The following is a 13842-nucleotide window of genomic DNA, read 5'->3' on the forward strand; positions in this document are numbered from 1 at the left end:
GTGTCATCTTAAATTGTAGTTTGTACTCTATAAGAAAATTTTCTGTGTAATGTCAAAGTTATCATACCCATTTGTGAAGTCACTGATAAGATGGAGATTCAGAATGGTCAGGTGGTCAGGCCAGTATCATGGGACAAGGCGCGGGCATAATACAGCACTTTTTCTAATATTTGTCTACTGTCCAGTAGAAGGTAAGAATGTTTATAACAGCTGATTGAAAAGGGGCCTTGTTTTCATCCATCTCATCTTCCCTGTTAGGTACTAAATCAAGGAAAGTTGACACCACGCTTTTCAAAAGTCGCCCTGTCCTAGGTCCGTCGCACCAGAAATGTCTTGGCATCTTTTATTTCGATATCTGAAGAAAATGGGACGACTAATACATACAGTCTTCGAAATTAAGTGGTAGCCCGATGACCGAGGCTAGTAAAATCGGGATCGGGCTACCAAAAATTATTTACGCGTATGCCCGATGGGCTAGTTAGTAAATTTCCGGTAGCGAATTTTAAGTACGATTCCCTTTATAAAATATCAAGAAGGGCTAACCCAGGTCAGTGATTCACGAACACGACGGCTCTTACAGAAGAAATTAAAGTTGGTTTACAAAATGAAGTACGTACAACAAAAGCGTCAGCGAAATTGGCTGGAAATCCTACCATGGACTGAATACACCGATACTACGAATCACCGAAATACCCCTTATTTTCTTAAAAATAAATAAAAGAGTAATAAATATATGATATACACTGTTCCAAAACCTAGATACATAGTTAAACATAATCTTACTGTAAGTATTTTTATTTAAAGATGTGTGCATGTCACACTGTTGACTGATACAGCAAAGTGTTTAAAACAATTACTCAAAGTGATTTTGAACGTTTAGTGATCAAACTGAATTAAATCAGAAATGCAAATGTGATTGCACTTATTAAAACGTCATTTGTTCATTTGTTATTAAATTATGACAGTACTATTTGTTCATTGAAAAAAAAATCCCACCAAATTTTGGGGGGACGGGGGATATCAGTATATCACGATATAGGTCTAGGCCTGTAAAATTTTTACATTTGCTAGTTTCTGCCTACTACTGTTTTTATTATTTTAAGGAAGAGAAATTTAGAATTAGTTATCAAACTTTTTAATGAAGGTCTTAACACTAGCAGAAATTACTTTTTGGACTTGGAAAAAAAAAATATCATAAAGGTGTGCATATCTGGGACTTCCTCATTCATTTATAACAAAGGGTACCTTCCTTATTTTAGCAGTAAAATTGTTCAAAGACAATGGGCTATTTTTGAGTAGAAATCGCTGCTGTTTACTAACATTGGGAAAAATTAAAAAAAAAATTACCTGTTCTTGGTCTTATATAATTCTAAAAATATTGTTATACATTACAAGTTGTGTAATTAACCGTAAATGATATTTTTAAAATCTTACTTCTAATGGTAGATCAGTCTAACTGCATACATCTATCCTATAAGTGGAACTCTTTAGTGTGCAGTGTTTGTAGAGCTTCCTTCTTCCTTAAGATGTTATCATACAAAACAAATCTGTTATGATTATGTGTTATGAGGGTTTCTAAATGACAAATTATTAATTAATAATCAATCTATTTCTATATCCATGTTCTATTAATTTTCGGTCTTGTTAAACATCTGTAGTCCAACACTTCTGTTTCATATTTGGATCTTTTACTTGAAAAATGCATAAATGGTAATTTATCAAAAAAACTCTATGATAAACGTGATTAATTTAACTTTACAAGATGAACAAGAAATAAGAATGTTGTCCGGTAAAATTGTGGACAATTTGTCTAGATTGATAACTTATCATCACTGCGTTCTAAAACTTTCATTACTCTTTAGAACCAATCTTGCACACACATGGGATTTTCTGAAAATTTATTTGAAAGTTATGGACGGTATCCTCACAATCATTCAAAAAATAAGTAAGCTTTTTTCTACAGTCTACAGCAACATCGTTTTTCGCCATCACTATAACTGTTTTGTTCTACCTAGGGACTCGATCAAAAAGATTTCGCTCAGAAAACCCCCATTTCACTTGTATACTTAAGTTCTCATATTTTTCTGTATTCATTTATAGTCTGTTAGGGTCTTATTACAACAACTGAACTAGTCTCTGGTGCGCCGTAACATCATCAAACGTCGCCATTTTTCCTGTGCTGTGATTACCATTCTAATATTTCGAATGCTCGGGACTCTGACCAAAATTAGGCAAATGCCTTGAAATTTTCCAAAAGACGACGCAATAGAGAGTGGATTAAAAGTAGGATTATGTTCCAATCTTATAAATTTAATAGTTTTATATATTACACCGAATTTTTACTCGTGAATTCTCTAATGAAACCTTGCAAGCTATCATAGGACTAAGACTTATCTTAAGACTAACTTAAGACATATCTTACCCCCCGTTCACACATAGATGCCGCTTCTACTACGATCAAAGCGTGGTCGAAAATGTGGCCAATCGTGAAAAATCGCAGGAGAAACGTAGTGGAGTCTTCATAAGCGCAGTATGATCGTGGTAGGGTCTTCATGATCTGAGAGCTCTATTCTCTGACGCCACGCTCATTTTAAACATGCTCAAAACAAGCGTAGCAGGATCGTGGCCGATAAGAATTAGGGTAAAGTCGTAAACGAGTGTAGTAGAAGCGCCTTGATCGTACAAGCAGCGCGGAAGCATCGTAACATCGCAGTAGAAGCGTGTTAGCAGCGCAATTGATGTCGGGACATCGTAGTACAGTCGTAATGAAGACCATTATTTGCCAAATTGCTCTATTTTGACGCCGATTGGCTGCGATCTGCCCCGATCCAAACTTAACCAGATCGTAGCTATAGATCGGGATGATCGTCATAAATTCGCAGCTCTGTGTGAACGAGGGGTTAGTCTTAAGTGAGGCCGTCGAAGCTTCCCTAACATAGAGGACCTACTGAACTTAGTCCTAAAATTAAAGACGACTGCGGACATGTCTTATGTTACGCCCGCACATGCTGCCGTACTTGGAACTCTTTCGTAGAATAAGGTAATCATTTGCGTTATTTTTATATTCATGGCGGCAAGCACATGGTGCGACAAAACCCCTCATATTGCGAAAGCAAGGCACAAGGAGGGAATACCCGTATTTCTTTGCTTTGAATATTAAACTTCATCAGTAAAAACCCAAGTTAACCTTGTTTTATCTGCGAAAGGGCCACTCGATCCATAACCGCACATTCTCTGCCGTAACAGTGAAACTCCTTCCTAGTATCGTAAAACGGTGAGTGTGACCTATGGAAGCCTAGAGACGCCATTACCGTTGTATTGACTTTACAGTATCTGCGACACATGATGTTTCTGTGATGATGTGTAACTGTGAACACAACATTTGCGATTTATATTGATGACATTAAATGTTTGAAAATTGTATGGTGGCACGTTCGCGTTATAAAATGACAATTCTAACATTACAATACATTACAATTTGTGACTGTGTGTTGGTAAACATTGTGCTATTAATTGATTAATGCTATTGATTAGTGCTAGTTATTTATTATATCTTTGCATATGAACAATTATCAAGATTGTGCCCTAGATTTGAACTGTATTGACTCTTGATTGCAAATGTTGATTTGTATCCAATGTATATGTAAACATGTGCGTGTATTTACCTTGTGTGCTAGGGGAAGGTTCTGATATTTTATTGCAATATTTTATCACATAGGCAGTACGTATCATTGTATTGTATCTAAGTTTAGACTCCCTAACTGTGTAACAAATATGTCAAACGAAGAGATGCCCTATACAGATGCACTTTCATCTATGTCCCCTGAAACAAAGGAAGACAACAACACAGGTAGTGACAAGAAAAATGTTAAAACAGCTTCTGAAGAAACGTCTAAGGACTCTGGACAAGAAAGCCAGAGCAATACATTAAATATGCGTGAGCGCAAGATGACCACGAAAGGTTTAGAATGGCAAGTTGATCAGATATGCTCAGATATTAAGCTCAAAGCTTCCAGATGGCGGAAGTGTGCAGCATCTATTGAAGTTCTTATTTCGGATTCGAGGGATACCTCTGCTATTAGGCGAGAAAGAGACGTTCTTATGAGTATTACGACTAGTCTGAATGAAATTCTTGATAGACTGAAACAAACACTTACCAATGAAGAAGACGAGAAGTACAAAAATTTCATTGATCAGTACCAGGGGAGGATTGAGATTGTTCTAGGAGATAATCACACATTGATGAGAGACATTACAAATTGCTTGAGAGAATTGGAGTTTGACTCTGTCTCCAGGGTTTCAGGTAGATCGCACAGCAGTCGTACATAAAGGTCAACGAGGGTTTCCAATACCTCCAGAAGTTCCAGGAAGTCGGTAGATACAGTCATGGAGGCAGCAGCGCTGAAGACAAAGCTGAAGTACATTGATGCCGAGGCAAAACACAAGGCTGACCTTGAAAGGATTAGAACACAGAAGGAGCTTGATAGAGGGCAGGCTAAGTTAGAAGCACTTGAAACTTTGGAAGGTAATGAACCATTCTTGTACAGTGATTTTAAACATTCGATTCCAGAGTACTCAGAACAGACCATCAGAAGAGATTAGAAAGATAGAACCAGTATCGGAAGCACCACCGATTTCGGATAGGAACCTCATTCCTCCAGTTTTCACTCCTGAGACACAACAGGAATATGTCGCAACTAGCACTGCTTCAAGAGTTCCCTTAAGCAACATAGACTTGCAGTCACGTAACAAACCGTCACTGCATAGTAAAGATGACAAACAAATAGAGCAAGGCTTATTGGATCTGGCTACTTCACTAGCGAAGCAAGTGAGTCTTAGTCGTTTACCCCCTCCGGAACCTACCATTTTCCTAGGAAATCCGTTGAAGTACCTAAGTTGGAAGACATCATTTCAAACACATTGAGCAGCGTCAGATTCCAGCATCAGAAAGGATACATTATTTGAAGAAGTATCTGGGTGGACCAGTGAAGGATGTCATGGAGAACTATTTTCTGTTATCGACAGACGATGCTTATGAGGAGGCTAAAGGACTGCTAGACCAAAGATATGGTAACCCATTCATTGTTGCCAATGCATTCCGCGACAAGCTGGATAAATGGACAAAGATAAACTCGAGAGATTGTTGTTGGACTGCAGCGCTTCGGTGATTTTCTCAAGCAGTGTTATACAGCCATGCAGAGTATTGGAAGCTTGAACATTCTCAACGATGACAGAGAAAACAGAAGACTGCTGAGCAAACTTCAAGACTGGCTTGTGACAAGATGGGGTAGGATTGCCACATAGTATAGAGAAGAAAGAATGAAATTTCCACCATTCAAGAATTTTATGGAATTTATCGTGAAAGAAGCCAAGATTGCGACAGACCCTATTACCTCCATAGAGTCTGTAAAGAAGTCTGAACTCGTCCAATCAGAGTCGAGTAAACCCCGACCTGATGTCAGGGTACGACAGCGAGGAGCAGCTGATTATGGAAAACGGCCTTTCCTGACAGATGTTGATGAGAATCAGCCTGCAAATATGAACGTTGCAAATAGGAGCGACAGAGGGAGAAACTGCATTTTGTGTGAAGGGAATCATGAACTACATGACTGTCAACAGTTCTTGGCGAAGAGTCTGGAAGGAAGAAAACATTACGCAAAACAGAAAGGTTTGTGTTTTGGATGTTTACATTCAGGTCATCTATCAAGGAAGTGTCGCCAGAGGAAAAGATGCAAAACTTGTTCCAAGTTTCACCCCTAATCTTTACACGGGGACATCTACAGACGAGAACAGCACCAGATTACGGAGGATATGGATAAGGCAGCAGTGCCAAAGGAGAGTTCATCAGGAACAACACTTATGAATCACTCTGGAGCATCTAGTAAAAGTACCATGATACTTCCAGTTTATGTGTCACATAAAGAAAACCCAGAAAGAGAGTTAGTTTTTGCACTACTTGACACGCAATCGGATACAACCTTTATTTTGGAGAAGACTTCAAGGGCCCTCGGACTTGCAGGTAGACCTGTGAAGCTGATGCTTTCTACTATGTATGCAGAGAACAAGTCCATAGATAGTTGTAAGATTGGAGGACTTGTTATACGTGGCTTCAATAGTGAACACAGAATAGCGTTACCTTAGACATACACAAGAGCTATCATGCCTGCTAACAGATCCCATATCCCGACACCGAAAGTTGCGAGAAGATGGCCTCATCTGGAAACTAATTGCAGATGAAATTCTACCTCTGACTGATTGCGAAGTTGGATTACTTATTGGTTACAAATGTGTAAAGGCTTTAACGCCTAGAGATATTATCGTTCCATCTGAAGACGGACCTTATGGTTAGCGCACTGACTTGGGATGAAGTGTAGTAGGCATTATGGAGAATGACTGATCAACGGAATGGGATGAGGACCCCATAGGAATTAGTCATCGTATTGTTGCGTGCGACTTGCCCACAGAACTGTGTACATCTGAAGCATCAAGGCAAGACAATGTTGTATTTTCCATACGGAACAAGATAAAGGAAGTAATCAACCCTGAAGAGATAGTTAGGATGCTTGAAGTGGATTTCAGTGAGAACTTTAGCAGTTCAAAACATGTTTCCTACGAAGACAGAAAATTTCTGGATATCAGGGACAAGGGGATTCATAAACATGATGGGCATTATGAAATGCCATTGCCTTTCCGAGAAGCGATGCCATATCTGAGCAATAATAGAGACATGGCATTTCAGCGACTACAAAGCTTGCGGATACGACTGGAGAAAGACGCACAGAATAACGAGCATTACGTTTCCTTTATGAGAGAACTGATATCAAACGGTTTTGCCGAAAGAGTGCCGAAGAAGGAAATTGGTGTCGATAGTTGTCAGGAGTGGTACATCCCACACCATGGCGTATATCATCCGCAAAAATCAGGAAAGCTGCGTGTAGTCTTCGATTGCAGTGCAAGGTATATGGGACAGTCATTGAATGACCATTTGCTGCAAGGACCTGACATGATGAATATGCTTTTTGGAGTTTTGTGTCGATTTCGCAAAGACCCAGTGACCTTTGTTTGTGATATTGAGCAGATGTTTCATCAGTTCAAGGTGAATGTTGAACATAGAAATTACTTACGATTCTTGTGGTGGGATGATGGCAATTTTGATAAAGGATCCTACTACTTACCGGATGACTGTACATCTATTTGGAGCAGTATCTTCTCCAGGATGCGCCAATTTTGGCTCCAGACAAGCTGCCTCAGACGGAGAGCTTAAGTTTGGGTCTGATGTTGGCAACTTCATCAAATGAGACTTCTATGTCGACGACGGACTAAAGTCGGTAGCTACTCCAGAGGAAGCCATTAGCATCATAGAGAGAAGCAAAGAGTTGTGCAGCAGAAGTGGTTTAAGGTTACACAAGTTCCTCTCAAACTCAAAGGAAGTTTTGGAGAGCATTCCAGCTGAAGAAAGAGCAAAGGGACTAGCAGATATTGACATACACCATGACAAGCTTCCCATGGAAAGAACTTTAGGTATACAGTGGTGTATTCAGACAGACGCATTTCAGTTCAAGATTACCCTGAAGGACCGTCCTCTTACTAGACGAGGTGTTCTTTCAACTTTGAGTTCCGCATTTGACCCACTTGGATTCATAGCACCTTTCGTTCTAGTTGGGAAACAAATCTTGCAGGAAATGTGTAGAAACCAGACAGATTGGGATAGCCCTCTTCCAGAGAACTTGAAGCCTAGATGGAGATGTTGGAGAAATGATCTTGAGCAGCTTGCTTCCTTGGAAATCAAGAGATGTTTGAAACCCGAGAACTTTGGAGATGTTGTTATAGCGGAGCTACACCATTTTGCAGATGCGAGCACTATCGGGTAAGGCCAATGCTCATATCTTCGTCTCATCGATGACAAGCAGGGAGTTCACTGCTCTTTAGTTATGGCCAAATCCAGAGCTACGCCACTCAAGCCAGTAACCGTACCTCGTTTGGAACTTACTGCTGCTCTCGTTTCTATTAAGGTCAGCTCCCAACTTCTGGAAGAGCTTGAAATTAGCAATGTTGTTGAGTGGTTCTGGACAGATAGCACTGTTGTTCTTGGATACATTGCTAATGATTCTCGGCGATTTCATGTTTTTGTTGCCAACAGACTTCAACAGATTCGTGATTACACAGAACCATATCAATGGAACTGTATCAGTTCAGCAGAGAACCCAGCAGACATGGCATCACGTGGTGTCACAGCTGATGAGTTACGAAAGAGGAAGGAATGGTTCAGAGGACCCAAGTTTGTATGGGAGTAAAGTTTACCATTTACTGGTCAACCTGTCAGCAAGCCGAGTTTATCGGATGATGACCCAGAGGTTAAGCGTTGCCAAGTGTTCGGAACGAAGGTAGAACCTATGGAGTGTACATCATTGATGGACCATTTAGAACGTTATTCTGATTGGACCCATGCCAAGAGACTCATAGCAAACTGTCTTAAGTTCAAATCATTACTTAGGAAGGATGCTTGTCAGAAGGGGACAGACGCAGTGCTTTGCAAGGAGCAAGGATTGCCAGTAGCATTATTAGAGGAGGCAGAATTGACTATTGTAAGATTAGTTCAGAAAGAGGCCTTTAGTGAAGAATTGAAATTTCTTAACGACATCAAGGGATATGAGGAAGTTAACAGGAAGAAATCCGTTCGAAGGACATCCTCCCTTTACCGACTTTATCCATTTCTGGATGAGAATGATGTTTTGCGAGTCGGTGGTCGTTTGCGGAAGGGAGAATTTACGTCTTATGTAAAGCATCCAGTCATTTTACCAAGGAAGTCTCATGTAACAAGGCTTATCATCAGACACTTTGAGACTGCAAACTCTCTCGACAATAGTTCATTTATCAACGCTCTGCGCAGATTTCTATCGATACATGGACCAGTAAGACAACTGAGATCAGATAGAGGCACCAACTTTGTCGGGGCTGAGAGAGAACTCAGAGAATCTTTGGAAGAATTAGACGATAGTCGTTTGAAGCAGTTTCTCACAGCTGACGGATGTGATTATATCCATTTCAAAATGAACGTTCCATCAGTGAGTCATATGGGCGGAATATGGGAAAGGCAGATCAGGACAGTTCGGAATGTGCTTTCTTCCTTTCTTTTCTTACAGAACTTTGGTGCTCAGTTAGACGATGAGGCTCCTAGAACCTTTTTCTTTGAGACAATGGCTATTGTCAACAGTCACCCACTTACCATTTTGAACTTGCACGATCCATTCGCCCCTGAACCCATCACACCGAACCACCTTCTAACCATGAAGTATAAGGTTGTTTTGCCACCACCCGATGAGTTTCAGAAGCCTGATTTGTATTGCCGCAAGAGATGGCGCCGCATACAATACTTGACCAATGAATTCTGGATACGTTGGAGAAAGGAATTCCTTCAGACCCTCCGTCCTCGCCCAGACGGAATATCCAGACAGGAGATGTTGTGTTAGTGAAGGATGACAACTTGCCACGAAATCAGTGACGTCTTGGCCGTGTCATAGAGACATATACAAGTGAGAATGGATTGGTCCTGAGTGTAAAGTTAGCCATCGGGGATAGCAGTTTGGACAAAAACGGCAAGAGGAACGGTCAGCCTTCAACACTAGAGAGACCTGTTCATAAGTTAGTCTTGTTGCTGGAGAACGAGACCGGGGAAAACCCCAACAAGGAGCCATAGTTGGAACTTATTTGATTCTTTCCTCAGATACATTGTAGAAGTTATGTGATTGTATATATGTTAAAATTAGTTATTCACTAATTTGGGGAGCCATGTTACGCCCGCACATGCTGCCGTACTTGGAACTCTTTTGTGAAATGAGGTAATTTAATATCATCTGCGTTATTCTTGTATTCATGGCGGCAAGCACATGGTGCTACAAAACCCCTCATACTGCGAAAGCAAGGCACAAGGAGGTAAATAAGTTTATTTTTGTATGTGAGTTTTTGCATATATTCGATCAGTAATTAATTTTTTATGTATTGAATCTGTGTAATTGTTATTGTTTACAGTTTCACGGTGAAGTTTGGTATCTTGTGACAGTGTGGCGGGAATACCCGTATTTTTGCTTTGAACATTAAACTTCATCAGTAAAAACCCAAGTTGACCTTGTTTCATCTGCGAGAGGGCCGCTCGATCCATAACCGCACATCTCTGCCGTAATATATACAATGAATTAAAAAGCATACATTAATGACATACGAAGATTAGTAATATTCCTATGATAGCGTCAAATAAATTTACGATTTCTAGAATACTGTAAATTACTTTTTATACGCGAGACAGTGTCCTCGCGAAAATTTAATTCTCGCGTATAATAATTTTCCTTAAGATTATATAGAGGAATAACAACAACTCGTGAAAATTTTGTCTCGCTAATCAAGAGTCAATGACTATCTCGCGAAAATAAGGTGTCGCGAAAATTTAGTGATCTACAGTAAATATGCAGGGCATAAATTGGGTGATCCAATCTGTGGGTTATTTTGGTTATGGGGAAAATCCGTAACATAAACAAAATATGATAATAGCAAGCATACTAAAATGTTTTTACAAGCCTCATGACATTAAGTTATAAAACATATATCTGCACTGCAGAAAGAAGCGTGTGTGGAAAAATACGTCATTATAAAAAGTTTTTTTTAAAGAAAAAAATTCAAAATACTTTTGTATTTTTTGTGCAAATTAGAAATTCGTTCGGACAAATATAAAACCATAACTTGCATTGACTGTCGTTTGAACGCAAACTTATTCGCATGAATTTATAATTAATTTGCATTATACAACTCCGAATAAGATTAAGAAAAAATATCTAATTTACATTTCTTGTGAACAGGATTTTTTTCCGAATGTTCATATCATTAATTCCTCTTTAAAATTCTTAAAATAGATTCAGGAATAGATAAATAATAATTGTCCAGCATTTAAATTTTTTTCTTTTAAAATTTGGCATTTAAAATATTGGATAGCAGAGAGAGATTTGAGTTTGCCTTTCAACTTCATGTTTCAAATGGAAATTTTCGTAGGATAATTGGCATGATTTCAAATAAAACATACATACCGTCTAAGTTCTAACAGAAGGTGATTGTTCTTTAAAAAATAGAAACGGGTTTTAACAGCAAGATATAGAGCTGCGCGAGTAGCCATGGTATCTTGTGACATTTGTTTATCTGTTTATCGTATTTCCTTTTTAAAAAATGCATGTACCTAATTTTTCTTTGAACATGAAACTGAAGAAGTAAAAGAGACTTTTTCAGTTGATGAGGATGTATGTGGTGTAAGAAGAGTAAGTATAAATTCTTTAAGAAATAGAATTTAAATAGTATATAAAAGAGTTGAAACTTTGAAAAAGAAAATTATCACATTATTTCTTTATTATACCACCCGCTCGAAAAGTGTGTGTGTGTGTGTGTGGGGGGGGGGGGGTGTTAGTAATATGGGTTATCCAGCTGTCCTTCTGTCTGTGTGTCCGTTCATTACGCTTTGGGGTATCAATCTGATTTGAACATTGAACATATTTACGAGGGCTTTCCGGAAAAATCGTGGACAAGTTGTACAGAATGATAAATAATCATCACTGCGTTCTGTTTTTACTGCTCTTTAGTACATTTTCTATCAATAAATATACCAAATTTCAAATAGAAAATATGCATACTGTAATTATGAGATTTTATATGATGTGTAGCTTTGCCATATGGCACAAGTTTAGGATTTTCATAAATGCACATACTTGTGTTCATTTATTCCATCATTAGCAGTCGCAGAACGGAATTGCACACACATGGAACTTTCTGAAGATTTATTACTAAGTCATGGTCAATATTCTTACTATCATTCAACTAAATAAGCTATGTTATATTTATTGTCAACAGTGACAGCGTCATATTTCCACAGCTGTTTGTTTTACCCGGGTACTCGATTAAGTACGATTTCGCTAAGACAACTCCCATTTCACTTGTACACTAATTATAAATATCTGGTGATTTTTTTCTTTATCATTTAAAGTCTTTTTTGGCATCATTACAACATCTAAAACAATCTGAACTGCTTTCCTGTGCGCCGTAAAGTCATCGAACGTCGCCATTTTTCATGTTCTGTGTTCTAATAAAAAATTAAGCAAATGCCTTAAAAATCCAAAAGACTACACAATAGATAGTGGATTAAAAACTGAAAATTTTTACCCAAATATTATCTTTTCAATAAATTTATTTCAAAATGTTACTCGTATATCTATTATTTAAACCATGGTTATTTTCATCTTGTGCCATAGGACCGCCCAGTTTTTGCTGACATTTTATTTTATTTAAGTTCCTGCTTCTATATTTTCCCCCGAACCACTCCTCCCCCTTCTGTTTAAATCTCCAGCCGTCTAAAAGATTGTCATTTTGTTTATTTTACATTCAATAAAAAATGAAAATAAAAAACCGGTAAGGGAAGTAGCTGTATTAAATTTGTGGTTGCATAGTAAGTTTTTTTTGCGTAAGGTTGTGTCAAAAACAAATCGCAATAAAACTGTATTTTCCTTGTTCTTGAAATTTTGTAGTGATAAAAAGTGATAAATTAAAATAATTCACCATCAAAGATCTTTCAGAAATGAAAATTCATAAACCCCCATCCCATATCCCTCCTGTAAAAAATATCACATATTCTTACAAATCTAAATACACAATGATATACATCTTCCCAAGTCCAGAATTTCTGATCCGCTCCGCTCCACATAAACCCTTGACTGAGTAGACCAAGTTTGACGGGGTTAGAAATGCGTTATCTGATTGGCATCATGTAAGTCTGCATGAAACAATCAAAATCATTTTTTTCATTTTAACTTAAACTAAATTGTAAACAGAAAATCAAGCCAGTTTTAGTCCCAAGGATAATGTCTTTATCATTAAAAAAGCCCAGTTAAAGGTTTGTCTCAGCTTTTTATATAGTTGAATTATATTAAATGTTTTACCAACTTCCAATATTACCCAGAATTCTCTGTTGAATTCGTTTTACTCTGATAGGCCAATAACAGAGGTCAGTAGAGTTTAATATATGTAATCTCACTAGATGGCGTGACAGTAAACTCCATCAAATGTTGTCTATTCAGTCAAAGGTTTATGTGGAGCGGAGCGGATCAGAAACTCTTGACTTGGGAAGATGAATGATATGACGTTCAGTTCCAAGCTTTGGGGAGGGATTTTCTATCATCAAGGGTGCGATTGCAACGCTTAATGATATATTAAGCTGTATCGACAGATATAATTCTGTCATAAAGCGGTGATTTAGCATTAGCGGTAAAAAAGGTCAACCAATAATGCAATAATTTATGGCATTAAGCGTTAAAATTGCAACTCTTAATAATATGTGTATCATTATGCGGCGTTATATCGTGAACAGTTGCTACAGTGCCCCGGCCGTGCAGGAACTTCATTTTAGTACTACATATTGTGAATGAAGTTGAAAATAAGCCAAAAAAAATACATTTACAGAAGAGAGAGATTATGATTGATATTGTTTTAAAAATTAAGAAAATTAAAAGATGTTTGATACAGGAACTACCTTGTAAGTATGTACGAGGGCTGTTCCTAAATTATTGAGACATCTACTTTAACTCCGTAAAGGACAGAGATAAATTCATGATGATTCCATAACATTATACAAGGAACGAATAAAACAATTATGCAGAATTTCTAATTCACAGGATATTAAGATAAGTTCCGCTGAAATTATAAACATGCATATGTCCATCGATCTGGAGCAGCATCGCTACGTCATTTTAACGTCACTTCAGCCGGAGCTCTTTTTGCAAGTAAAACGATCTGAAAGCGTTTACTCTTTTCTGT

The 13842-nt window shown here is 38.1% G+C and overlaps 1 protein-coding gene across 1 annotated transcript; it reads left to right on the forward strand.

The window, feature by feature from the left end:
• The first annotated feature begins 5811 nt into the window (after positions 1 to 5811).
• Positions 5812 to 9697, forward strand: LOC134279668 (uncharacterized). The gene is made up of 7 exons (XM_062762094.1): positions 5812 to 6079; positions 6174 to 6344; positions 6465 to 7184; positions 7300 to 7867; positions 7946 to 8278; positions 8324 to 9396; positions 9522 to 9697. Exons 1-7 carry the CDS (start codon positions 5812 to 5814, stop codon positions 9695 to 9697), a joined length of 3309 nt encoding a protein of 1102 aa, XP_062618078.1.
• Positions 9698 to 13842: the final 4145 nt, after the last annotated feature.

This window comes from Saccostrea cucullata, unplaced genomic scaffold (genome assembly GCF_032062105.1).
Source record: "Saccostrea cucullata isolate Sc308-1 unplaced genomic scaffold, CSIRO_AGI_Scuc_v1 ctg6297, whole genome shotgun sequence".
Lineage (NCBI taxonomy): Eukaryota > Metazoa > Mollusca > Bivalvia > Ostreida > Ostreidae > Saccostrea > Saccostrea cuccullata.